This window comes from Crocuta crocuta, unplaced genomic scaffold (assembly GCF_008692635.1).
Source record: "Crocuta crocuta isolate KB4526 unplaced genomic scaffold, BGI_CrCroc_1.0 scaffold143, whole genome shotgun sequence".
Lineage (NCBI taxonomy): Eukaryota > Metazoa > Chordata > Mammalia > Carnivora > Hyaenidae > Crocuta > Crocuta crocuta.
Window position 1 is genome coordinate 5,934,756 of NW_027529175.1, and position 27,299 is coordinate 5,962,054.

The 27,299-nt window shown below is 56.5% G+C and overlaps 1 protein-coding gene across 1 annotated transcript in view; it reads right to left on the reverse strand.

The window, feature by feature from the left end:
• CELSR1 (cadherin EGF LAG seven-pass G-type receptor 1) overlaps window positions 1-27,299 on the reverse strand; it is a 134,367-nt gene that overhangs the window by 8,303 nt on the left and 98,765 nt on the right. The window contains exons 13-27 of the mRNA XM_077757901.1: window positions 23,831-24,016; window positions 22,691-22,804; window positions 21,639-21,813; window positions 20,434-20,575; window positions 18,979-19,099; window positions 17,235-17,418; window positions 16,781-16,882; window positions 16,078-16,172; window positions 15,427-15,636; window positions 13,698-13,881; window positions 12,003-12,146; window positions 8,249-8,453; window positions 6,898-7,065; window positions 5,206-5,332; window positions 2,772-2,972 (exon numbers count right to left, since the gene is read on the reverse strand). Coding sequence (XP_077614027.1) covers window positions 2,772-2,972; window positions 5,206-5,332; window positions 6,898-7,065; window positions 8,249-8,453; window positions 12,003-12,146; window positions 13,698-13,881; window positions 15,427-15,636; window positions 16,078-16,172; window positions 16,781-16,882; window positions 17,235-17,418; window positions 18,979-19,099; window positions 20,434-20,575; window positions 21,639-21,813; window positions 22,691-22,804; window positions 23,831-24,016 — 2,358 coding nt within the window. The remainder of the gene's footprint in view (window positions 1-2,771; window positions 2,973-5,205; window positions 5,333-6,897; window positions 7,066-8,248; window positions 8,454-12,002; window positions 12,147-13,697; window positions 13,882-15,426; window positions 15,637-16,077; window positions 16,173-16,780; window positions 16,883-17,234; window positions 17,419-18,978; window positions 19,100-20,433; window positions 20,576-21,638; window positions 21,814-22,690; window positions 22,805-23,830; window positions 24,017-27,299) is intronic.

Here is a 27,299-nt window from a genome sequence, read left to right on the forward strand (position 1 = left end):
TCCCTCAGTCCCACCCACAGCCAGGCTCCACCACCAGGGCTACCCCTCCCCCCAGGCCACAGTCCACCCCATTCATGAGACATTCTGTCCAATCATGGCTGCCGCCAAGTCAGCACTAGCTCCCAGGGTCTCAGTGTCCTACCAAGGGGTCCCCCCACCCCACCCAATAGACACAGGAGCAGGAGACCCAGCCACCACCCTAACCCACACTAGAGGCTGCTCCGCTCAGGTGCCAGCTGTTTGTGGGGCGCTCACCAGAACACACGCTGGCTGGGAGCATGCGTGACACCTGCTGCCATGTCAACCTTACAGGCCAGGTCCTCCTGAACCCCACAGACGTGGGAAGAAATGATTTTAGCAGTGACATGTGTCAAACACCGTACAAAGAAGGAAAAACGGCATCTTGGGTTATGAGCAGACATCCTGCCCTTTGCCTCTGACTCAAGAGTCAGGAGACAGGGTGAGTCTGCCCTTAGTGATGGGCAGGGCCGTCAGGATGCCAAGGGTGAGCCCGGGGCAGAGGGAACCCCACACCACACAGCCCCAACGGCCCCCGTATGCAGAGCACAGCTGGCTCAGAAAAGGGAGAACCATGAGTTTTGCTGGTGTGTTGCCTTAAATAACGTGATAAGTAAACTCACAAAACCACCTTTGGATAAAAAGTGTGAGAAATACATTTTAAAATTTAACGGGGCTGTACACGTATACACTTTTACAGTAAATGTACTACCTTTCGCAGCAATGGAACACAGACAAAATGCTAAAGCATAATAAATCATTTCAGCCTGCCAGTGATCCGGGAGATGAAAAACCTTGCCCAGAGATGGGGCTGTGAGTTTACAGAAAACCATAAAACCCAGGCGCCGAGCCAAGCACCTACGTTATGTGCGGCCGGCACTCCCGCTCTCCGTGCTCACTGGTGCGCGGCTAGCTGGAAAGTTCCTTCCCGGCAGAGGGGAGTCCGTGCCCAACACCAGCGGGCAGCCTCTCTGCATCGCACACATGCTATTTAGCTGCAAGCAATGGCTCGCTACCGACTCCATATTCCCCTCGGCTGAGACCACTCCAGGGCACACTTAAAGGGTTTTGACGAGAGTCGCCTGTCTGCTGCGCTGGGGCAGAGGTGCACCTGCCTGGCCAAATGTGCGGAATCCCCTCCCGGCACCCCCCCGGAGGAGGGCGCTCCTCCCGGCCCCTCGCTAGTCCAGGGGTCACCCTGGTGGGCAGCCTGGTCTCAGCGGGTCCCTCCTCTGCCGGGCCTGCTGCTACATGAGTCACCACTGTGAAACCCAAGGCCTTCAAGGCTGCGTGTGACACACTGCCTCGACCTACCCTCTTCCTCCTGAGGATGTCGGGCCACCTGAGGGGGTCCAATCGGTTGAAACAAATGAGGAGGAGGGGCTCAGGCCTGCACGTGGCCCTGACTGGCCGGCTGGAACATTCCATGTTTTTTTATTCCACTTCCTCTCCTAGGGCTGGTCACGTGCAGGGACGCCTCCCCACACACCTCTCCGCGTTCTCCCCAGACCGCACAGGAGTGGCCAGCCATCCTGAGTGTCTCTCTCACTCGGTGGCGTCCTCACCTACTCATCCCCCTTCCAGAGACCTAAGGCACCTTCCCTCTGGTCTCCGTGCACACTTGGCCATGGCTCCCACCCTCTGCCCTGTGCCTGCTGCCCTGGCTTCAGTGCCAGGCCTCGCCTTCAACCTGCATACCAAGGACAAACAACCCCACCCTGGCTGCGACTGCCCTTGGTCGTCTTCCTGCCATGCAGCTCCGGTCACTCCACAGCACAATGCTGGCGTGGCCCCTCAGGCTCTGGGTGGTACCCGACTGGTCCCCACTTATCCTGGACCCCCCCCCAACTGCACGGTCAGCCCTTCCTGAACCGGGCACAGCCCCCCCCCCCACGTGCCACCATGACACTGTTTTGGCATGGGATACTCGTGAGCCACCGTCTGTGTCCATGTCAGGAAGGTGGGCTCCACGGGCAGGGGCTGAGGGCCTCTGGGATCTGGGTCTCTAGTGGGTTTGACTGAGCGACAATCACTAAGTCCGTGCAGCATGAGGAATGAAGATGCGACCGCCGTGCCACCAGCACCCGGTGACCATGCTGGAAGGGCCCACGGCTCTGCTCAGCTGGCCTTGCATCTCCCCAGGGCTATCAGGGTCGCCACTTGGTGATGGACACATAAGGGAACATGCACCGAGCGAGCAGTGTGCCTTGAACAGTCCCTCAATCTCGAGGGTCCTCACCTGTGAGACGGGATGCTACCACCTCCCGGGGCCCCAGGGGGATCTGGTGGCCCGAGTGTGTGTGCAGAGCCTCGGCACACGGCCTGCACCTCCCCCCCACCCCGTGCCCACTGCAGGTGTGCTGTGACCCTCGTGTTCTGCAAGTACCCTTCATAAAAATGGAAAATTGCTTTGCCTCCAGTCAGGTGCTGCCTAAGCCATAAACCTCCAAATTCCTAGCGCTTCTCTCTCCTACCTGTCACATCGGCTGTTCCCCACCCCACCCCCTGGGGACCTTGCTGCAACCAGCAGCCTGTCCCTCCCTGCACCCCGCTGACACACCAGGGGCTGAGATCTCTCGCATCCCACAGAAGGCCCAGCAGCCCTGGGCCCCACAGCTAACCTCCCACTGTCCCTCCGGGCCAGCCCACTCAGCATCTACGCTCCGGTCACTTCCACCCACTCCTTCGTAAGTTACAGGCCCCAGCCTTGGAGAAGGGGGGACCCTCAAGGAGAGGAAGCATGGGGGCCTCACCGGGTTTCCGGTCTGGGTGATCCCAATCACGAAGACCAGCTGGGAGAAGAACAGTGCCACAATAAGGTTCTTGTGGATGCCGTGCAGGTTGGAGCGCAGCGTCCGCACCAGTGTCAGGAGGACGAAGGCCACCAGCAGGGCGGCCAGGGACAAGGACACGGCAGTGTAGGTGACGATCTTCAGGGGCAGGACCTCTCCGTGCTGTGGGCAGGGGGGCAAGGCAGAGGGATGTAAGGGTCTTGCTCAGACGCGGGTTTTGTACGATACAGAACAGTGACGCAGTGATTATCACGGACAGGAGCCAACACGACCCTGAAACAGTTCTCAGGCTGGTGAGGAACTGAGAACAAAAGCCAGATGAATTGTTGGGGGCAGAGGGTAAAAAATGAGTCCCAGAGAGGGATGGGGGGCGGGGCACAGCACGGCGAATGGACCGCCCACTTAAACGTGGCTGAGGCCGTGCACCTGTGTTATGTGTATTTTGACATAATAAAAAAACACATCGGGGCGCCTGGGTGGCTCAGTCGGTTAGGCGTCCGACTTTGGCTCAGGTCATCATCTCACAGTTCGTGGGTTCAAGCCCCGCGTCGGACTCTGTGCTGACAGCTCAGAGCCTGTAGCCTGCTTCACATCCTGTGTCTCCCTCTCTCTCTCTGACCTTCCCCTGCTCATGCTGTCTCTCTCTCTCTCTCGGAAATAAAACATTAAAAAAAATTTTTTTTTAAATAAAAAACCCCCACAAACACAATGAACACAGACACCTCACACGTGAATCCTACGCTCAGGAGATGCTGAGACTGCCTGCCCCAAAGTCTGAGCTGAGAGGGACTCCTTCCAAACAGACTCTCACTTGACACGGAAGACAGATGAGCTCCAGCTGCACCGACTGGAACTGTCTCCAGGACACTTGTCCTGGGCCCGGTGCCCTGGCCGAGTTTTGGACCTTGGGAAACAACCAGCTTCGACTCTCTGGTAACTTCCAGAAAGTATTGTTCTGAACTCATGACTCAAACAGATTTGCGAGCTGGGGCACCCAGGGTAGGGCTGGGAGCTGGGACCGGGTGGGGACCGGGTGCCGAGGGCTCAGGAATCTCTCCTTCTGCAGCCTGTGCAGGTGTGGCACTGGGGTGGCCCAGAGGCTGCACCCAAAGGGCTCTGGACCTGAGGCTCAGGAGCAGGGAGCAGGGAGTCCTAGTCTAGTTTGACTTCTTGTCCCTGAATTTTGGCTCTCCCCACCTGTGAGTGTGCTCCTGGCCCCATCTAGCTTCCTGGCTAGGGGAGGAAGGTCCCCCCCCAGCCCGCCCTCACGTAGACAAAGGCCATGAGGCTCCCTGCTCTTAAGTGCCACCTGCTCACAGGGGCTCCATGGCCAGGGAAAGGCTTGATGGCACACCCTTCACTCTTGTCACCCCGGCCACCATCAGCAGCAACCTGTGGCTGTTACTCTCCCAACAATGGGACAAAAACTTGGTCCCCTGCACACCAGAGAGCCTGGGAGGGATAGTGGCCTGGCGTCCCAGGACACATCCCAGGTCTGAAAAACAGGTGACAGGTGAGGCCACCCAGGCCTCCCTTCTGGCTCTGAGACACCAGCGTCAGCACATGTCTGCACCCAGGCTGACGTCGCTGCCATGCCCGCTGGTGGGGCCCGCTGCCCTATTCACCCCATTCACCTGCAGGCTGACAGAGGCTGGCTCGCATTCCCAGGCTGCGGAAAATGAGAGGAGGTCAAACGTCAGTTGGCCTCAGTGCCTCCTGACCGAGGCCCCTCCTTTGAGTCTCTGGGGCAAGTGTGCGAGGTGCTAACAGGAGACACTCCCTTTGTTCCAGCCAGTCGGCTCTTTTCTCCCTTAAAATTTAAATTGGGGTAGAAAAAGGGGCGCCTGGGTGGCTTAGTCGGTTGAGTGTCTTGACTTCAGCTCAGGTCATGATCTCCCGGGTCATGGTTTCCAGCCCCACGTTGGGCTCTGTGCTGACAGCTCAGAGCCTGGAGCCTGCTTTGGATTCTGTGTCTCCCTCTCTCGGCCTCTCCCCAACTCATGTGCTCACTCACTCTCGCTCTCTCAGAAATAAATTAAAAAAAATAATAAAGCAGAGTAGAAACAGAACACAGAAAATCCTGCTTTGCAGTGAGGATCAATTCCAGGGCTTTCTTTTCAGTCTGGGGCTCAGGGTCTCTCACTATGGGTTTTAATTTACAACCCAGGCTCTTTGAGAACTCTTTCCCGGGAGTTTTGTTCCGGAAATCCCGGCCAACTCTGGCCAACCCTCCCAAACGGAGTTTTTAGTCGTGGCTGGGGTTTGTTGGAAATGCCTGGGAGAGAAGATAGGGCTCATCGAGGGGACACGATGTGGGGGAGGCTAACTTTGAGAAGGGATTCATCCCTGGACACACTTGCCAGAGGGGCAGGGCTGCCCATGGGGCCGCGCCCACCTCGCGTCTGGAGACATCCATGAGCACGGCGAAGCTGGTGGTGAGGCTGCAGCGGCAGGCAACGTGGGTCCGGTTCCGGGACAGAAGCTCGCAGCCCTTGGCCGACCACCCTCCTGTCCCCCCGACGCTGCAGAGAAAAGGCGGGCATGAGGTGGCTCCTTCCTCAAGGGGGCATCTCCAAGGCCCAGCTGCCCCCGGGGGAGCCCGAGATAGGAGCCACAGGCACCGGCTAGGCAGACAACAGCCGTCGGGACCGTGTGGACACTCTCCCTCCCTCTCACGGCTGGGGAGCGCCTCTATCCTCTGAAGTTCACGGTCTATGCGTCATCTCTCAGTAAAACTTTAATGTGATGTCTCAGGTCACCGGATGCCCCCTTTTGTCAAAAATATTAGTGGGTACAATGGCTGCTTTGTACTTTAGTCTTCTTGTGAGTCCGGGTAGTTTACGAAATAATATCTCACGTTCATTTGACACTTTCATCTGTGGATTGCACAATGTTTTATGGCCGTGCCTAGAAGCAGGGGCTGATTATGACTCCCGTTTTACTGATGGGAAACCCTAGATGACAAGCTGCTGCGGGCATGTCTCGCCCTCAGAGAGAGCCCTGCCCTGACTCTGGGAAAATCAAGTTAAGCTCTCTGATCCTTAGTTTACTCATCTGTGAAATGGGATGTGAAGGCTAACACATGTTTGCCAAGAGCTCTAAGATCTGGGGATGACAGGGACCGCAGAGAGCAGACAGAGCATAATTAGAGCAAGAGCTAATTGCCAGGATTCAATCAAGCGACCATGAGAGACTGCCTAATGGATGCCAAATAGGCCTTCACTCTTCCCTCGAGGTACAAGTGGGTCCTTCTTTCTCTCTTTTGTAAGCCAAGTGTCTATTATACTCCAGACACGATGCTGGGTGCTCATTAACTAGAATTCGGAAAATAAAGGAACAGCCGAGCCTGTGTCCCAGCGTGAGCCCCTTGTAGCCCAGCATCTGCACGCTCACCCTGGTGGCCAGCTCCCAGCATGGCGCGGCCGGAACCCGACTCGATCCACGTGAACCCCAATGTTAAGGAATGTCCGTGTGGCAAAGAAACAAATTCCCAAATACACAAAATTCCATCCTCACTTTAAGCACAGGGATGGGGGCGGGTATGGCCTCTGAGGGGTAACAACAGCCCCAGTGGCAGCTGGGTTGATCTCAAAGGTGGACAGACTGAGACCAGGGACCCTTCTGTTAAAAGGATGCCACCCCCCCCCCCCCCACATCTGGGACTTCCTGCTGTCGGTGGAAGGGCCCCTGGGCCCTGTCCCTGACTCCTGCCTCGTATACGTGTAAAACGGGCCCCTGCCTCATCGGGGGGGGGGCGGGGGGGACAGGCACTCGGGAACTGCTGGATGGCAGAGTCCTGCACGGCCTTATCCCTGTGCTGACCTTCCCGGGGGACACCTATGAGTGTCTGTGCACTCCGCGTATGCCCGTGTATACACAGATATGCATGTGCGTACGCGTGACTGTGTGTAGGTGATTCTTCCGACACCCCCAGGACGAGCCTCCTGCCCCATGAGGGGCTGGAAAGGGAACAGCAGGCCACAAAAGGCAGCCCCATGAGATGCTCTGCCGACAGAGCACTGGGGCTGCAGCAGTGAGCCCCCTACACACACACAAACGCGCTCCCGGCTCCTTGCGTCAGCCTCACGTGATGGAGTGGTTCCAGAACACGCAGACCGGCTTGGTGCGCTCCTCGGTCTCCAGCAGGATGTGCTCCACCAGGACGGGCCTCTCCAGGGGGCTGGGCAGCGGGGCCCCCTCACTGTACACGAGCGCGCTCACTACTGGTGTGTTAATGACTGGCCGGTTAGGCAACCTGGAGTGGGGGGGGGAGCGGGAACACAGGGAAAGACGCTCAGAGACACTCGTCTAAACCCTGTGCCAGCACCCCTGGGACTGTACACAGGCAGACGTCTTTCCAGAAGGAACAGAGCCGGGGCCTTGGCCACTGCTCCGGAGACGAGCCTGGACCATGGCAGCAGCTCAGTCACTGCCATAGCATGTGTGGGGGACATGTCACCTCTGGGTCTAAGGCGGACGTCGGGCATTTAAAAATGAAGGCAATGAAGGGGCTCCTGGGGGGCTTAGTCAGTTAAGCATCCAACTTCAGCTCAGGTTATGATCTCACATGGGTTTGACCCCCTGTGTCGGGCTCTGTGCTGACAGCTCAGAGCCTGGAGCCTGCTTCTGATTCTGGGTCTCCCTCTCTCTCTGCCCCTCCCCCGCTTACACTCTGTCTCTTTCTCAAAAAATAAACGTTAAAACATTTTTAGGGTTGCCTGGGTGGCTCAGTTGGTTGAGTGCCAACTTTGGCTCAGGTCATGATCTCTTGGTTTGTGGGTTCGAGCCCCACGTCGGGTTCTGTGCTGACAGCTCAGAGCCTGGAGTCTGCTTCAGATTCTGTGTCTCCCTCCTTCTCTCTGCCCCTCCCCTGCTCATGCTCTCGCTCTTCCAAAAACAAAATAGAAATTAAAAATAAAATAAAAATAAAAAATTTTTTTAAATAAACTAGAAGAGAAGGAACACGTGCACGCGAGGATGTCGCTGCCCCCTGACGTATAGCTGCAGAAATCCTGGAAACGACCAGAGTGGGAAATAATTACAGCCCATGGTGGAATCTCATCTATCCACGGAGGAGGAGGAGTATAAAGACCCTCAGAGCCAGGGACACGTGTGGAAAATGACACGACAGTTGGAAAGCAAAGCCTCAGTGGGTGCCCAGCTCTGATGGGGGCCATGAAGCCTCTGTGGGCATTTGTTTTTCCAGAAGAATTAGGGCAGCTGGCGGCCTGGGGCACACAGGGGCGGGCGGACAGTCCCCCAAGCAGGAATTACACTGTGGAGCCCAGGGGGGCAACGGCATCCATCGAGGCCCGAGTGGGGTGTGTGCTGGGGAGGGGGTGTTCCTGGCAGAGACAGCAGCACAGGCGAAGNGCTGTGGTCTGCAGCCTTACGCCAGGGTCCTGGGGTAACGTCCTCATGCAGTCGGGTGGCCTTACCGGAGGCTGCGGCGGTCAGGGTCATAGTGCTCAGGCAGGAGCTGCCCCAGGGTCCGGTAGATGATGACCAGGGCGACAGCGAACCGGCCCGGCTCATCGGGGTGCCTCTTCCGCCTCCTGAACGGGGCCTCCCTCTCAGCGCCAGACCCCGGGGGTGCCGTCTGCAGGGCGGCCTTCCGAGCAGCCGGCCTGGCCGTGGGGCCCTCTGCAATGTAAGCTGAGCATGAGGATGGGGGACAGATGCCTGTGTTCCCACCAAACCGCATCCTACGTGAGCAAGCGCTGCCTGAAACTAGATGTTCTGGAGGAACAGCAGGTGGCTCCTCAAAAGATTAATCACATTAAAGCCCCACATGACCCTGAAACCCCACTTCCGGGCATGTGGCCTGAAGAGCCAGCGCAGGGAATACCCATGGCGGGACAGGGTTCAGCCTTACGGTGGAAAGTATGGCCACCTGCCACCACATGCATGAGCCCAGAACACACGATGCTTGGTGGGAGGAGCCCAGTACTGTGCGATTCCCCTTCTGTGGGCATCGGGAAATGCACAGAAAGTATGAGAGGGGCTACTGGGGGGCAGGGCGGCGGCTGAGTGTCTCGTGGGGACAGTTTCCACAAGATGCAAGTTCCAGGGCTGATGGTGATGGTGGCTGCAGATTGTAGCTGAACTCTGCACCCACAGGTGCTTAGGATGGGATGCTTTATGTATATTTCACAGCTCAAAAAGAGGCAACGCCTGTCACAGGCTGACCGGCTCATCCTATCCCCTGGGGACAGGGGTCTCTGCTAGGGCTGCCCGGGGAGCATGCGGGAGGGACAGGGTGCCGTTCATGTGGGCCTGTGTCCCACGCTTTTATCCCATGTGACTCACAGGCGTGTTGTAAGTCATATGTGCTCCAGGGATATAAGAGGCCAGGCAGAGACCGCGTCAGTACGTTAGTACACGTACTGTGGGGCGTAGATGCTTAAACGGTCTTGCCGCTGACTGGAGCGTGAACCACGGGTGCTGGAGACCCTGGTCCAAACCTTCCCCAGTCCCAGTGTCCACACGGGGCCACAGGACGCACTATTGGCCCTGCCCGTCCCACCAGCAAAGGGACACTCCCCTGTGATGCTCTGTGAACCTGACCACACTCGCCACCATTCTCAATGGCTGACAAAATGCCCCTGGCAGCACTTGGTGCAGTCACCCCCACAGACATCCAGACCATCCAGCACTGAGCACGTGTTGCTGAGCACAGGCTCCAGGGAGGAGAAGGGCTGAGCCCTAAGGGGAGGGGCCCTGGGAGGGGCAGGGCCCCGGGAGACAAGCCTGTGGAAGGACCGTGAGGGGCGGTGGGGGCGGGTCTCATCCCTGCCCCCCATCCATGGAGGGAGATGTTGCACACTGAAAGGCCCCAGCCCAGAACAGCTAACTGATCCCCGCACACCACCATCTGACCACTGGTGTCTGCCCCACCGAGGGGGGCACACATACCTTCAACCTCCCAGCCCTGCTCAGCCCCACTGGGGCTGTTCAGCGGCACTGGCTATGGGGGCGGGTGGGACAGGAGGCTCTATCTCCAGGGTCACTGTTTTCCAAGGTCTGTGCTTAGTGGCTTTCTGGAAGGTCAGTGCAGGAAGCTGTAGCCGGGCCTCCTCACCGGGCCAGCTGACCCTGCCTGGGCCTCCACTGCTGGGCTCAGACTTGACCTGGATGGATGCTTCACACGGCAAGAACATTTACAAGGTCTTCATTCCCGATGATCCCACACAGTGGGGACCAAGGAAAGATGCAGACTCAGCTCCCTCTGGTCCTGCCTGCCGCCTCATCCAGTTGCTTCTAGAAGTAGGAGACAGTCTGGCTGCCGGCAGAGGCTCGCCAGGGCTCCGTTGTCCTCCTCCAGGAGGGCAGCCACCTCCATGGAGTATTGCATCACGCTAGAGGCCGCAGTGGGTGCTCTGGACAGCGTCCCGGGTCATGGTGGCCTCTAGGGAGCGCCCCGGCCCTTCCCACTGTTCGCTGGGGCCTCCGTGACGGGCTGGCTCCAAAGCGTCAGGTCTGGACTGGCTCACTGCGTCTCTGACTAACCCATCAGCTGGCAGGTGGGTCCCAGAGGCTCCCCTCGGGCAAGGCATCTGGGCCAAGGGTATGCCATGGCACGGGGACAGAAGGGGCCCAGTGTCCACAGCTGGGACGAAAGCCTGTCTAGGGGACAGTCTGGGCAAAGAAAGATTGGGGCCAAGGTGGGAAGGTCAGGGTCTGGGCCAGCCGGGCAATGCCTGAGGCGGCGGGTGAAAGGCTGGCAGAGGCCAGGCCTTGGAGCCAAACCCTAGGTGAGAAGGACAAGCGGGTCCTCCAGGAGGGACAAAAGCAGACAGTGGGGCGCCAAGGGGTCTGGGCGCTGGGCACCCCCTCCACTTCCTGTAAGCTCTCCAACCGCATCTCACCATCATTTTTGGCTACGAGCTTAGGATACTTTTCCTCTGCTTCCCTGCCACGTGGTGAGTCAGGTGCTCTCAGAACCTGGAGGGCGAGGGAGGTCACAGGAGCCCGGAGGCCGGGTCTTCCCATCAACAAAACAACTGTCGGGATTTACTACGTGGTGGTGATGGTGTAGCTAACCGACAAGTTGAATAAAACACCACGTATGGGGCAGAGGGGCCCTGAACGTCAGCCAGCAGCTGTCCCAAGGGCAGCAGGTACCAGAAGTTTCTCTCATGGGATCTTTGAAAGCCAATTAGGCTCTTGCGTGTCCTTTCCTGATGCCACAGGACTCCATCCCAGTGACAGGATGACCCGGGGGTCAGTTCAGAAGCAGAACCACTGACAATGTCAGAAAAAGAGCCTGCTCTTTAGGTCAAGGAAGCCATGTTTGTAGGTGCACATGTACATCACTTCTGAGGACACTGATGAGAGCTGGAGACCCAAATGGGTCCCAAATTATTTAAAAGATGGGGTCAGTGTCAAGGTGGACCCTACATCAAAGGACCTGGGTGGCTCGGCAGTGGAGCGTCCGACTTTGGCTCAGGTCATCATCTCACGGTTCGTGGGTTCGAGTCCCACATCGGGCTTTGTGCTGACAGCTCAGAGCCTGGAGCTGCTTCAGATGCTGTGTCTCCCTCTCTCTCTGCCCCTCCTCCCACTCATGCTCGCTCGCTCTCTCTCTCTCTCAAAAACAAGTAAGCATTTAAAAAAATTGAATAAGAAAAGTTAGCACTTTAATAATAATACCACAGAACTGGCAAAACTAATTTACTAAAAACATTTCAGATTTTAAATTTTTCCTTACAAAATGTTACAAGCCCCTGTATTTTGAGACTTATCTGGAGTGCCTCGGTGAAAAATACTTAAAAAAAATTCCAAATGTTTAATTAACATTACTCTTTGGTAGTATAACCCTAACCCAGGACTGAAGAATCGGCTTGTGTTTGGAGGGGCTTGTGTTTTGGGTGGATTCTAAAATCTTACAGACAGCTTTTCCCTGCACGCCAGGGTAGACTAGCTCACACACAACCTAAGCACTCTCTCGTGTACCCCATTATGAATTAGCCAAGCATCTGTAAGACATGACCCCCCACGGCCACTTGGGTCTGACGCCAGCCATTGCCCTACGGCTGGCTCTCCGACTTCAGGGTAGGCTTGTGACGCACCCACACAACATGCTCTACTAATGAGACCTGTTTTGCTTCTTGTAGCAGGACCTTCGGAGGAGCCCCCCACCTCCTGAATGGGGGACCCTCAAGGGCAGCTGTGGCATCTACAGGGCTCTACCTTTCCTGTCGGGTGGCCTGAAGAAGTCCGCTGAGAAGAACACGGAGGACTCCAACTCCTTCGGGAACTCGTCACGAATGTCCTCGAAGCGTGGCACCCTGGCTCCCGTGAAGTTGAATGTGTCAAAGACATCCACGGCAAGAACTGTGGGGACAGGCCACCCTCATCATCCATCCCCAACCCCTCCCACCGACAGCTCCCTCCACAGTCACCGTTTCCAGACCGTGGAGCCGCTGCCCTGACCAATGATCTTTCCAGAGAATCCACTTGTACTTTTCCATGTTCTTCAGGCCCACCAAGAGTCACACACCATGAGGGCTACATGTGAAGTGACAAATCACAGGGCATTGGGGACCATCTGCCTGGGGTCTCGGGAGGAGTGAGGTGCGGAGGCGGGGCACTGAGCAGAGTCACCTTCTGGCCCCGGCCCACGCGTGTCAGCCCTGCAGCTACTGTGCCTTACAGACTACAGGGACAAACTGCTATGGATGCAACAGTAATTCTCTCCCTGTCTGGCAGAGACAGGACCCCAGCAGGCGCCAGAAGGACCCAAAGACTATGGATTCCTGTTTGTTCTTGGACACTGACAAGCCTGAGGCTGTTGGGGCACCTCTGTCGGGGCTGACCTCACTGTTCTGAGGGGCCTGGTGACTAAGACACCAACAGTTACCCCCAGGAGCCCCAGGGCAATTCCCAAAGTCATTTCACTGAGCTGTCTGGTTCAACACCTCCCCCCACTATGAAGGGGGACCTCAAGCCACCCACATGAGCAAGGGCTGGGCTCCCACCCTGTGTCCAAGTCTCATCCCGCCTGGAGGCCCGCTCCTGACCCTCCTCCAGGGCAGACCCAAGAATGCCCAGGACGTTCACCCTTCTTCCATGCCCTCAGTGCTGGCGGGGTCCTGAGCCCACCCCCACCACAGCACAGGGCAGGCCAAATCAGTGGTTCAGAAGTCCCCAGGGTGTCAGAGTGCCTGAACATCTTCTAGGCACATGTGAGGCCACTTCCGGGGTAAGGCTCAGTCAGGTGATGACTTCCTGTGATGGATATGCGTAAAGCAATCCCTGGTGCTGCCCGAGTGCCCCCACTTGGGTGCCTAATAAGCATTTGCAAGAGGAGACAAAGACCCTCCGCCAGTAGGGAGGGTGCCATCCCCCAGGGTTTTTGCGAGCTCTGTCTGGGTGGATGGGGGGGGGGCCTTGCTCCCCATGAAGGAACCCGACCATGTAAACCCTTGGACCTCAGAATAGCACATCCTGGGAGCTGGGGGTGACTTGGCTCACAAGGTATCTGCTCTGTGGGCCTTCAGCCCCCAACTCGGGAAGGGCAGATGTTCCCGTACCGCCTGCGCCTCATCCTTCCCGGGATCTATGTTCCCCTGCCCCTGCCCGAGTGAGCCCAGAGCGCTGGGTCTGCAGCCGGACCCCTCGCCCACTTCCCTAAACAGCCTCACACCCAAGTTCCGGAAGGCCTGTGGAGCCCCAGGGCTCAGCCTGCAGTGTTTCCCCTGAGCTGCCCCCGGATTCTCCGGGCGTGTGCATCTCCCAGGTTCACACAAACGGGACAAGGAGGGTCCTGTCCCCCTTTCTGTAGAGAAGGAAACAGTGGGTGACCCTTTCCTAAAGACGACAGCCTAGCAGGCCCCCCACCCCCTCCGGAGCACAGCGCACACCCCAGCAGCTGGCGGCCCTTACTCATGTTGGAAGTGACGATGACGAAGGGTCTCAGGTAGGTCCTGCGCACATTCCGCGCCACGTTGCCAAAGTAGGCCTCGAAGCGCTTCAGCAGCTGCACGGCACCCGCCTCGCTCCGCTGGATCTGCTCCCACGCGGCCTGGGTATCCGGGGCCAGGAGGGCACTGCCTGCCTGGACCACGTCCTGCTCAGACACACAAGACGACACTCAGCTGGTGAGCAGGGCCGAGAGCATGCCGGGCTCGGGAAAGCCTCCAGCTCGCCAAGACCAGGCCAGCCCAGGCTCAGGGACAGGGAGACATCGTCCCTGTCTTCCAGGTCAGAGGCAGGGGCCATGTGTCACGAAGAAGCCCTGCTGAGGACGTCCCCATGTACCTTCCACGGCGTGGAGGAGCCAAAGCACGTGGAGAATTCAGCTGCATCAGAATCCCACCTACCCTCACCGCCCCTCTGCTGACAACGGTGCAGCCCAAGGACACAGTGTGGGTGACCCTGCGGTGACACTCCTGACCCCCCATCCCCACGTCTCAGGGTTTATATGAACTGAGCTATCGACAGGAGCCCCAGAATGAAACCCAGGAGAGGAGCTTCTGTTTACAAAGAAGCAGAAATAGAAACAAACTCCACTGGCCTAAACTCAGACTTGGACTGAAATGCAATCAAGGGGACCCTGCCTTGCTGTGGATGGAGAGGTTCCCTGGTGGGAGGGGCTCTGCGTGGATAAGAGGGCACCATGGGGGTCTCTGTGACGACGGGGAGGATCCCTGGGGTCTCTGTGAGGACGGGGAGGATCCCTGGGGTCTCTGTGAGGACGGGGAGGACCCTGGGGTCTCTGTGAGGACGGGGAGGGTCGCCTGGGGTCTCTGTGAGAACGAGGAGGGTCCCCTGGGGTCTCTGTGAGCACGGGGTCCCCTGGGGTCTCTGTGAGGACGGGGAGGGTCGCCTGGGGTCTCTGTGAGGACGGGGAGGAGGCCTGGGGTCTCTGTGAGGACGGGGAGGGTCCCCTGGGGTCTCGGTGAGGACGGGGAGAGTCCCCTGGGGTCTCTGTGAGGACAGGGAGGGTCCCCTGGGGTCTCTGTGAGGACAGGGAGGGTCCCCTGGGGTCTCTGTGAGGACAGGGAGGTCCAGAGAGGAGTCCAAGGGAAGCACAGGTGACACTGCTCACTGCCCCGCAATTTATAAACATCAGGATGAATGAGCGTCTCCTCACTAACCATTCCAAACAGACTATTCTTAGGGGCCAGTTACTTAAACACAAAACAGGACGCTCTTTGTAGGAGACATCCTCTGAAAGTAGACCCTCGAGGTGGAAATGCAGACTCTGGAGCCCCCTCACAACTTGTGTGTCCCTGGTGCTCTCTGCCTCAGTTTCCTTACTTGTAAAATGAGGCAGTAACCACGCTGTATCACAGAATGTGTGAGAGTGAGGGGCTGATTCACATAAACCACACAGGATGCTGGTACTGAGCAGTCAGTGGCCACGACTGTCTCCACCACTGAGATCGTGACCTGCCCGTGCCCTCGCCTAAATGCCCCTAACATCTACCATCAACCTCACTGGCCCTGGTGGCAGCTAAGGTGCAGAGTCAACTTTTGCCTTAAGGGTGCTAGGTACAGCCACCTTGAATGCTGAGCGCAGACCCTGCCAAGCCCCCACGGGGCACCTGCGCCCACAGCGTGTCCTCAGCCGGCGGGGCCTCCCCGAGAGCTACCCGTCCCATGCCCTCACCTCGTGGAAGTGGGCGTCCCGCGTGGCTGCCAGCTCAAAGCCCTGCTGGCCACTCTCATGCAGCAGGACACGGCCCAGCAGCTGGGAGGCCGTCCGCACGTCGCTGCCAAAGAGCGCCCCTGTGTGCTGGGTGGCATTGCGCAGCGCCTTGGCCAGCCGCAGGGACCGGTCGCTGTCCATCCGCGTCTCGTTACGACTCAGCTTCTCATTCTGGAAAGAAGGAGCGCATGAGGCATTTGCACAGCTGGTACAGTTACTCAGAAATCTGTTACTTTCTGGTAGAAATGTCCTTGTCACACGAGGACTTTAAAAATCCAAAAACCAAAGATGAACTCTGGCTGTGAGCTACAGAATCACAAAGGAGGGGCCGTCAGGCCAAAAAGAGGCCACCAAGGGAAGAAGCCCAGAGAAAGACGGGACAAATGGGTGAGATCAGGGGCAGAGGACCGGAACATGGGGACTCTGCGTTTCCAGATCCAGGCGGAGGGCGGGTCCCGACAGGGAGAGCAGCCGCGCTCCACCATGGGTGCCCCGAACAGACGTGGGTGCCGATGTTCCCAAGCCTCGCCCAGCCCCCTGCCAATAGGGTGGCCTCGCGCCCGCGCCCTACTGTACCCTGTCTGCACACACGCCCCCGTGGCCCGGGCCTACCAGAGCTTTGAGCTCCATGAAGGAGATGGTGGTGCAGTTGAAGAGGTCCGGGGGCAGCCAGCCCTTCTCCCCGCTGCAGTGCCGGACTGCGTTCCCTAGGAAATGGGGAACAGAGAGGACACCCTAAAATTCCAACTGTTAATTATGCTTGTTTATCTGAATGCATGTTAACCCCGTGTGTTCACTGGAGATGTGAACTCCAGGTGTGATGCACGCCCCTGGGCTGCCCTGGGGCCAGGCAGGTGCCATGGCCACAAAGCCCACTCTAGCTCTCTCCCCTCACACCAGGGGCCACATGGGCTGCCCAGTGATTACGAGCAAACACGTGAGCAAGTCCATGAGAAGAGAAATCAGATCCATCATTTGCTAAATGACGAAGTGTCCATGTGCCTCATGCCTGCCGCAAATCTGACTCTAGCATGTGGTCTCACTGGATCTCCCGACACTCCTCGGGGCGCGAATGTGGCTCCCACCCCGTATCACAGAGAACCCAGTGCTGGGAACAATGAAGCAGCCTGTCCGATCCTGGCCACTGTGCTCTTCATGTCTGCATTAACAGCTTTTTTGTCACTGATGGTTAAGGAAACAAAGTTTCATCAACACAGAAAATCCCGAGTTCCTATGCTTTGGCCACGCCTCCCGCAAGCCACACGCCTTGACCAATTTCCCGCCTGGAACAAATGCCACGGGCCACGGCACTTACCCATGGATCCCTTGGGGCATGGTACTGCAGCCGGCTGCCCGAATTTGGTCTGTGGCCACCAGATGCCGGCCTCAAATGCTCTGGGACATCCATTGTAGATCACTGGGGTACAGGGGGAAAAGAGGGCTGCTCAGCGGGGGCTGGCTGTGCCCGTGAAGGTGTAGGGCTCCCCACATGCTCCACCTGCATCAAGAACTGGACCCCTGCAACACCCCCATCGGTGTGAGAACGTGGGAGGGGGTGACCCTGGCTCTGATCCATGCCCACCGCCGGGGCCAGGTCAATAGAAGCCCCCATGGAAACAGACAGATTAGGAGGCTGCTGACCTCTCCCCAAGCCCCAGGAGTGTGTGGTGCCCACGGGGGCACGCAGTGCACAAGGGGACATGGGTGCGCACACACCCAGCAGCCCATCCCCGTGATGTGGCCCGAGGGGCTCAAGGGGCAGCTCGGACCTTCACAGCCAAGCATGGTGACCTCAGCGAAAGGGTTGTCACAGCGGTTACACTGACGGCCGATGACGCCAGACTTGCAGACACACTGCCCAGTGTCCATGTCACAGGCGCGGCTGTGGGAACCGTGCGGGAAGCAGTCACAGGGCAGGCAGGCGTCCTGATCCGGGGGCCTGTAGTAATTCTCCTGCAAAAGCCAGAAGCAGCACGTGGGACTCCACATACCAGCGGGGGCTCTACACCCTCAGATTCTTCCAAAGCGCATCACCTTTACAGCATCGCTCCTCTCCCCACTGTCCTCCACCCACATCCCCCCGCGGGGGGCTTCTCAGGCGCCCACCAAGCCAGATGGGGCAGGTGCATTTTCCAGGAAAGCACCCTTCTAACTTCTCAGCCAAGACTTGCCGTGGGAAGCCTGCATATCTGTCCTAAAAAATATTGGGTTCAAATGGAAATTTATGGACAAGGATGGCCCTTACAGCATCTTTCTTTCAACTGTGAGAAACCAGAAGCCACCTGAATGTCCACCACCCAGCAGGTCAAGGTGACGGTCAAGAGCATGGGCTTCAGATCGCAAGTGCCAGGTTTGCACCCATCCTGGACACACCGTCCTTGCCAGGTCACTCAAGTGTCCCCCGCTAAAGCCTGGGAAGGGGCTGTGACTTGGGCAGAGCCACGGCCTATGTTCAGGCTCCTGTGTCAGGGGGGGAGCATGAAGCCATCCCCACTGTGTGGGTTTTAGTGCCTAGAAGGAGGCCCTAGAATGTGAGCAGTTGCCCTGGGAGGGGAGATGGGTATCATTGTCGTCTTTTAGATACCATTGTGCATTTTCTAGGATTTCTGATTGCAAACAAATAATCCTAGGTGCATTTTCCCCAAATCCACTCCCCACCGTGCTCCCCACCTTCCTCCCACGTATGCCCCAACCGGTCTGGCTCCATGTGGTTGGCCCAGTCCTGACCTGCTCTGGCCAGAGCAGATTTAAGTGTTTCAGGAGATGGCCTTCCGTTTTCAGAAGCACCGTGGCACATGGGGGACGTTACTGACACTAAACGGCTGGGAGCACGGGGGTAACGTGACGGCCACTTCCCACCCTGGCAGGTGTGTCCCTCATCGGGGGGGGCAGATCTCTCTCTGGGTTTCAAGTGACCAGCAGCTCCACAGCGGTTCTGAAGATGCATGGCATTTTGCAGGATGCCCAGGGGGCAGCATCCTATGGGCTGGCTGAGAGTCCTGCGGCAGTCTGGCACCACAAGGAGATGGCTCCGTGCCACACACGAGGATGACCGATGGTCCGGGTGGGGACGGGCAAAGCTTCTCGTGGCTTAAAACTTGCATCCATCAGGGAGAGGAAGTTGGGGAAAGACTGGGAGAATGGCACAGAGGGAGAACGGCAGCTGGCACTGAGGTGAGCCACCTCTCAGACTCGTTTCTTTTACCTATGCCACGTTGGGCCGAGGACTCGGGTTCCCACAGGCCAAACCAGCGGATGGATGAAGAGCAGCCCAGGTGTACTTGGGACACTGGTGAGCTGCGACTTCTCCAGGCTCAGGACCTGAGCTCACATGCGCAGATCACGCGCATGTGCCCGTGTGCAGGTGTATGTGTGTCCGGGTGGATGTGTGTGCGTGCACGTGTGTACGCACATGCGTGTACACGTATGCGCACTCACCCATCCCGAGGGGCTGGCTACCCCAGGTGGTGGAGGGGACACAGCCACCACCTGTCCACAGGCCGGGCCTCTCACCTTGCACTGACACTGGCCATTGGTCTTGTTGCAGTCAGGATCGAAGCCCTTGCCGACGGCACAGTGGCAAGGGCCGCACACGGGGTTCCCCCACCAGCCTTTGGGGCACGGGAGGTCGATCCTGGTGGGAAAATAGCACAGCACAGGGAAGGTGTGCAGAACCGTTCCTGGAGCCAGAGGAGGACTGGCGGAGGCTGGGAGTCTCAGCTCGCCTGCTCCTGGGCCCGCCCTCCCCCTGCAGGGGCCTCCGTTTACCCCCTGCTGGCCCCCAACCTCTCTCTCTCATGACCCTTTAGGATCCCAGACTCCAGGGGCCCCTTGTCTGGAGGACTCCTACCTACTAATCTTCTTTCTAAAATAGTTTGTTTGCTCACTATCTTTCCTTCTAGCCAGAACAGGTGAGCAACCCACACCGGGTCTCAGTCCCATCGGCGTGACCTCGCCACATTCCATGCCGTGGGGATGGCACTCCTCTGCATCCACCCAGGATGCCTGGCTCACGGGGGGCTCAATGACGAGTGACCGCACCGCTGGGCCAGCCTTCCTCAACCTGAGCCCCAGCAAAGCAGACTGGGCCTGGCTACCCTGGGCCACCTCACAGGATCCGGGGTGTCTACTGGCAAAAGGTATTCATTACACAGATCCTGAGGAAGGCATTCTGGGGCATCCGTGCTTTCCTAGGTGCCCTGAGCAAATGTCCCCATAGAGGCTCAGAGCTGCCTTTCCATGGATATGATGTGAACCGTGGTCAGCTCCATGTAGCTACGGGCCAGGCCCGGGGCATTCAGAGTCACGACACGGTCTCAGTCCTGTCCTGGGAGCCCAGCAGGCCCAGATGCATGTGCCCCACGCTCTGACCGCTACATGTCACGGTCACCCTTCCTCTGCTCCCAACCTGACCACTCACCTGAGCATCACCTGTGGGACGTTCCCCCCAACCCAATGTCCTTCTGGTTCTGCCCTGTGTTCGTGGTCTCCGCTAATGGCATCCCATCCCCCACCTGGCAGTGAGCCTCTCATACTCCCTCGCTCATCTGGCAACAATTATTTAGTACTGACTGTGTACACAGCAGGGACATAAAAATAACCACAGATGAACTGCCAAGCCAGAGGCTCTAGTCAGATGTTCATGGATCTGCACTTAACAGTCTGGATGTCCCAGGACTTCTAGGACCTTCTCCCTCCCACCTCCACAGCCCTCTGCGCCTGCAATGCCAGCCCCTGGGGACACAATCAGCCTCCTGGCCTCCCTGCCTCTAGCTCTCACCTGCTCCCATCCCACTCCACACAGCCGCTGGGGCCCTCTGAGACCCACACTCCACCTTGCCACATTTCTGCCAGGGCTCCGTGGCCTCCACAAAGCCACGCTGCATTCTGGCTTGCAGGCCAGGCCCCCCGCCCCTCAGCGCCCGCCTGCTTCGTGCACAGCTGGACATGGACAGGGGGCCATCTTACTTGTTCTCGCAGTACTGCCCATAGTGACTGGGCCCGCATTCACACACGTAACCCCGCGGGGAGCTGGGGCTGTGCACACAGGCTGAGACGTGCTCACAGGGATTCAGGTAGCACACGTCCACGCACTTCCTTCCGAAATACCCTGTGGGGACAGGCCAGCATTACCCCCCAGCCAGCATCTGCCCACGGCTTCGCGGGCTTGCCCTTAGGAGCCCCAGCCGGCAGCTGAAGACGTCACAAGTGACTGCGGCTTCCCCAGCTCTTCAGGCTACTCCCCCGATGGAAGGTGGGGGGATGCTGGGAGTCCCGGGAAATATACATTTAGGGGTCAACTTAGAAAGGCAGAGGAATGGGCCTCCCAGGCCACCAAGGGAGGAAGAAGGCACGGAGTAGGGAGGCCCAGCCTTCCCAGGACACACGGGGGACGGGGATAAGTGGAGCAGGACTGTAACACCTCAACATTCAGGGTGACTGCGGAGAGCGTGATCCACAGTGGGGGTTGTTCACGAATTCTCTCCACCACCATCATGCGCCCTGAGGATAGAACCTGGAGGGTCCCCTGTTACCCAGGTGAGGACGAACTTTAAGTAAGAAGAAAAGGCCCAGGGCGCCTGGGTGGCTCAGTCGGTTAACCATCTGACTTCGGCTCAGGTCATGATCTCACGGTTCAGGAGTTCAAGCCCCACACTGGGCTCTGTGCTGAGCCTGCTTGGGATTCTCTCTCCCTCTTTATGCCCCTCCCCTGCTCGCTCTCGCTCTCTCTTTCTCTCTCTCAAAAAAACAACTCCCCCTCCCCCCCAAAAAAAAACTTAAAAAATCAAAAGGGGGCGCCTGGGAGGCTCAGTCAGTTGAGCATCTGACTTCTGCTCAGGTTGTCATCTTATAGGTTATGGGTTCGAGTCCTACATCGGGCTCTGTGCTAACAGCTTGGAGCCCAGAGCCTGCTTTGGATTCTGTGTCTAATCTCTCTCTCTGCCCCTACTCGCAGTCTCTCTCTCTCTCAAACATAAACATTTTAAATAAGTAAAAATAAAAGCAAACACCAAACAAGAAAGCGAGGGCCCACTCCTTAGTGATGAGGCTCTGGTCCCCGCAGAGGAATGGGGGTGCTCCAAGTTAGCTCCCCTCCATGTATTTTCAACACCAAGGCACCGCCCTCTGCAGATGGGCTGCAGGGCAGAGGGGGTGTGGGCGCCAGCTCCCACCTTTGTCACAGATGCAGGAGTAGGCGTCCCAGGCATCACGGCAGCGGCTATGGGGAGGGCAGGGGCTGGACGAACATGGGTCCTCCATGTCACAGCCATCCTTCACCCTGACCTTGAGGGCATCGTTCATGTTGAGCGTGGCGATGTTGGTGGACGTCTCCCCCATTCTCACCCCCTGAGGTAAAAAGGGGTAGCCAGACTCAGCCCAGTGTCTTGGGGTTGGAGAAACCCCACAAAGTAACCAGGGGCTGAGAGGGGACCCCCAGAATGCTCTTGCTCCTCAAAAAGAAACACTTCATTTATGCACAGAGCTGGGAACTGCATGTGTGCCAGGCAGGGAGACCAGCTGCCTGGACACGAAGACAGACTTGAGTCTGCATTCCGACAATTCCATGGCTGGTGTCATGAAGGGGAAGTACGTACAGGTGTTGAGAGAGCCTGGCCGCGGATGAAGGTGGGCAACATGGCTCATGGGGGCAGGGGGCAATCGGCTGGTAAAGGGGCCGCCCGCACAACACTGCAGTGGGTCCTCACAAGGCAAGTTCCAAGCTGGAGGACGGTGCAGTGGGAGGGGTTCGGGGACTACACTGACGGTCACCGGGGAGGGTGGGGGCAGTGGAGGGGGAGAGGAGGCAGGTCAGGAGTTTATTTCCCTGCAGTGGGAGGCTAGGAGCACATGAGTGAAGGGACTCGACAGCTCACTCTGGCTGCTACTAGGACACTGCTCTGGGCCATGACCATGGGCCCCATTCAGGTGGGTGTGGGGGGGCCGGGGGAGGCAGCAGGGGGCACGTGCCACACAGGACATGAAGGCAAAGCTGCAGAGGCTGACTGAGATGCAGTGACAGGGATGACGGGGAAAGACTGGAGGGGACCCTGGGGAGGAAGGGTCTAAATTAGAAGCAGGATCTGTTAAGCTTGGGTTGGCTGTTAGAAAAATGACTCATTTACTGAGAAGCAGCAGGTGAACCAAAGGCCCAGACTGTGGTGCAGGCAGCCCTGTGCCGGCCACTGGGGGGAGGGGAGGTGCTGGCGCCATGGCTCTGCCGTACCTGAATGCAGCCCCGGAAACCGCGCTGCACAGAGACCTTATCCTCAGACACACCGCCCACGACAATGCTTCTCATCTTCAACCCCGGAAGCTGGTTCCCAATCTGCACCGTGTCCTGTGCAGGGAGAAGAGGGGCTACGTCCACCATTCCTGAAACATCTTCCAGGAAGAACATGCTCAAATACATGGGCGCTCTGGCAAACTCCCCACGGCCTGAGGACACGTGGGCCCCCAAACAGAGGGGTGAGTTTGGCTCAGCCTTCTCAGGAGAGAACGCAGCTGTCTGTGTGTGACAGGCAGGAGTGGGGACTGGGTCACACAGGATACACATCCCCACCCCGGCCCAGCCAAGATGGTCAGCTGGGGGAATGTGGACAACCCTCCCACCTCTGTAACGGGCACCACTGATGAGCCCCTGTAAGAAAATGCTGGTGAACTAGAAGACGGCAGCAAATGAAAAGTACATCCACTGTGGTGGGGATGTAAGAACGTCTCTGCTGGACCCTCAGGCCCTGGAAGGCTGCACGTGGAACAGGAGAGCTATTTATCCTCAGAACCAGGTGTGAGATGAGCCTGGGCTTCAAGGACACAAAATTCAGAAGTAGTCCCTAAAGTGGGTGGACTTCCCAGAGAATATGCCTCTTGTTACCAGCCACGAACAGTGGAAATCTAGTGTGGTTCATCAAGCATGCTCAGGATGCCGGCTGCCCATGCGGGATGCAGGTCTCTCGGTCCCCTCTAGAACCCAGGCTCATCTGCTCACCCACCTTCACATGCCACCCACTCTGAGGGCAAGGACCCGTGTTTTATGGATCTTTCTACCCCAGAAGCACAGCACCAAGCCACAGTCATTACTCAGGACAGCTCTGCTAAAAGTAACCACTGCTGAAGGCACTAGCAGCACCACGATGGGGTAATAGATGGTTGAAGTCCAGTTCCTGAGTCCCCGTCCAGAAGGGGGAGGAGGTACTGACACTGGTGACCACAGCATAAGACAGAATGTGAGATCCAAACTCAGGGGGGTCCAGAATGTGTGTCCCCAAATCCTCTAGGGCTCCGGCAGGTCCTGGTACACAGAGGGGTCACTCTGTTCTCCTGTAGACCCAGTGGTGTCCCAAAGAGGATATAGGTGCCAACTCACCTGGTCCATCCCATAGTCCAAGGTCATGACTGCCAGGTATTTGATGTCCTTGCCTTCCTTGGCGCTCTTCAGTTCTATCAACAGGTGGTGCCATTCTCCATCAGTCACACGTGACCTGGACAACCTCATGGATGCCATGTCGGAAGGGCCATGGGACACCTCGAACTGGACGTGGTTGTCTAGGATCTGTAGGATGGGGAGAGCCAGGCCTACCAACTGATGTGATGACAGCAAAAATGCTGCGCAGTCGCTTAACAAAGGCGGGCAGACAGACTTACTACAGGGCACTGGGCCAAAGACAGACCTAAAAATTAAGCCAAGTGTAATTTCTTGTTGTCTATAACACTCTTCAGAACTCTATGCCTTCTTCCATGGTGAAAAGTGTCAAATATGGACAGAGGGCAGGTAAGATAAAGCACGTTGGGCTTAATTACTGGGAACAACCGCAGACTCAGATGATTACTGGGCTCTTATTTGTGGGGGCAGATGTTCCACTTTATGAGACAAGATTCAAGCCACCACATTTATATAAACAAAAAAAACCCACAAAAAAACCCATAGGCAAAGTAACTGGCCCAAGACGTTCCTGTTTTAAGAAAACATAGCCAGGGTAATGCCAAGATCTTGTTTCCCCTAATAGACCAACCCACTTCCTGAGAATACCTAGAAACACAAGATGAAATACTGAGTGACTCAAGGCTAGGTTACAGAGCCACAACCAGGTAGGAAATAGAAATCTGCAGAAATGAGCTTAGGGTTTCCTTCTGCTGATGGTTGCCAGCTGGTTCTGGAAGACACAGCTGAGCCTGAAAGCTGGCCAATGCTTTCCAGGCTCCCGGGGCTAGGACGACAGAAACTGGGACTCGGAGCCCATCTAGGGTATGTGGGGGTGCCCGTCGGAAGCAAACATGAGGGACAGCAACACCACCATTCTGGCTTCAAATTCCCTCTGCGTTTTCAATGTGATGTTCAGCCCTCAATCAAAAATAACCACATACCTGAGGAGATAAGACAGTGTGCACGAAAACCAAGAGACACAAATAAGAATGGATGGAAACAGACCACCCCACCCCCTGCCCTGGGGGGAATTTATAAAATAGAATCATTAGACACAGACTTAAGGACAATAATGGGAATCACAGAACCTTCAAGGAGACAGATTCAAGTGACCGTTAGACTTATTTCTGTAGATAAACATTACATTTGGGGAGACAAGATTTAAGCTACCATGCTGAAAGACGTGTAAGGAAATGAGAAAATAGCACTGCAACTAACCTAAGATACTCATATTTAAAGACTGCTTCAAGTAATAGGTTAAAATATAAGGATTCAGAAACGATGAAAGTAAAAGGCTAGAAAAAGACACAACACTGAAACACTGACCAAAAGAAAGCTGGTGTAGCTCTATTAATGTGAGACAAAGTAGATGTGAAGGCAAACAAAAAATTCTAGAGATAAAATGATTTTCATGACAAAGTTGCCTGTCCAGGAAAATAAAGCAAATCTAAATTTGTATGCACCTAATAACACAGCCTCAAAACCTATAAAACAAAACTTGACAGAACTAAAAGGAAGAGAGACATTCACAATGACAGTTGCAAACTTTTAAAACGCACCTCTCTCAGCAGCTGAGCAGACAAAAAATTACTAATGACATACAAAGTCACACTACAATTGACAAAAGCTATAATTAACAAATTTCACGAACTTGACATATATAGAACACTACAGAACACAGCCACAGAACACATATTCTTTCAAGGTATAGGTGGGACATTCACAAAAACAAAACAAACAAAAAACAATGAAACGTTGGGCTGCAAAGCAGGTCTCAACACATTTTAAAGGTCTGAAATCACAGAGCCTGCCTTCCCTGACCTACAACTACACAAGAATCAACAACAAAATGATGTACTAGAACACACCACCTGTTTGCTGATCAAGAAAATCCAGGATCAAAGAAGAAATCATAATGGAAAATAGAAAATGTTTTTAAATGATTACAAAGATGATGCAACCAATAATATATTTTGGGTTTTAGTCTTAACTGAAAGTGGAATGAAGATGACTTTTTACCTTTTGAGGCTCTGTCTCCATTTGTCCACAGAAGTTTTAAGTCAAGGTGCTTAATTTCCCTGCCTACGCTTCTTCCTTGCCAACAAAACCCTAAGGCCAGTGGATCAACAATAAAGATGACACATGTCTACAGACAAAGGCAATAGAATGAATTCCAGGCACAGGCACAGTAACTGCTCACCACCTCAGGTCTGTTGCCAGATTGAAGAGGGGCATTCAACAACAGCCAGGTTATCCCCCTTGACAATGCAGGTGGAGTGAGGGCGCCAGAGAGCAATTACCCAAATTGTTTGGGCTGCAGGAGGACTACGTAGATCATTTGGGCTGCTATGGAGGCCAGGAACACCTACGCTGCTGCCCCCAGAGCTTACAGGGTCTGCAGGCGGCCTGCATTCAAACATACGTGTGGCAATAACCCAGAACATTCCAGTAACGCCCAGCTGACTGGCCTTTGGGTCCTGGAGCGGCCTTCTGGGTGGCCACTAACTTCTGGAAGATTCCCTCCAAGGCCACCCCTCTTACCACCCAGCCTTCCACAGGGACGGGCTGGCCACAGTCCCTGGCAAAAACAAAACAAAACAAAAAAAACCCCTAAATTTTTGGATTAGCTACCCAGAACGTAATGACTCAAACAATATGGGAGTCTGTGGCTTTCAGCATTATTCCTCCTGAAAGCATACCTTTTTCCTACGAAGACCCCGCTGCCAAATGACAACCTGCAAGTTCCAATTCATCACCTGAATTGAAAACAGCCAATTTAATTTGTTCCGACAGTGAGACAGCCATGGAAAAAAATACCATCCCGAGGCAGAAGCATGCTTGCCAAGTTTTGGCCTGTACCTCACTTCTGGGACTGCCTGTAAACCTACGAAATCAAGGTTAATATGGAGAAACAATGACAGCTGTAATTACCAGATGCACAAACTGTGTCTTCAGCACCCCCCGTATGCGTCCGTGCTGGAAAAGCTACCGAGGAGTGACGCAGGCGAGCAGGTAGAGGAGAGAGAGGCATCCATCAGGGCTCTGAGCCCCCAGCCCCCTCCCTGGGGCCCTGTCCTCACTCATCTGTGGGCAAGTCTGCGGCCTGCCTGTCTACTGGGAGCCCTCGGCGTCCTGCCCATGCTGACCTCCCACATGCAGCTCACAGGGGGCGCCGGGCAGGGCCTCTGTCCCCACCCGCTGCCCCTGCCATTTGCAAGTGTTTCCATGTGGACAGCCCACAGGGGCCATGGGAGGGGGGTCCTGTGGACAGTGCAGAGCCCGGGAGACAAGGGAACCATGGGGCTCAGAACCCAGAGTCTCTAGGCCTCTGCTGAGCAAAAAGAGACTGGAGTGGACACTCTATGGGGTCCATCTCACGCCTGACCTTCTCTGACCACAGCACAGCCTGCCC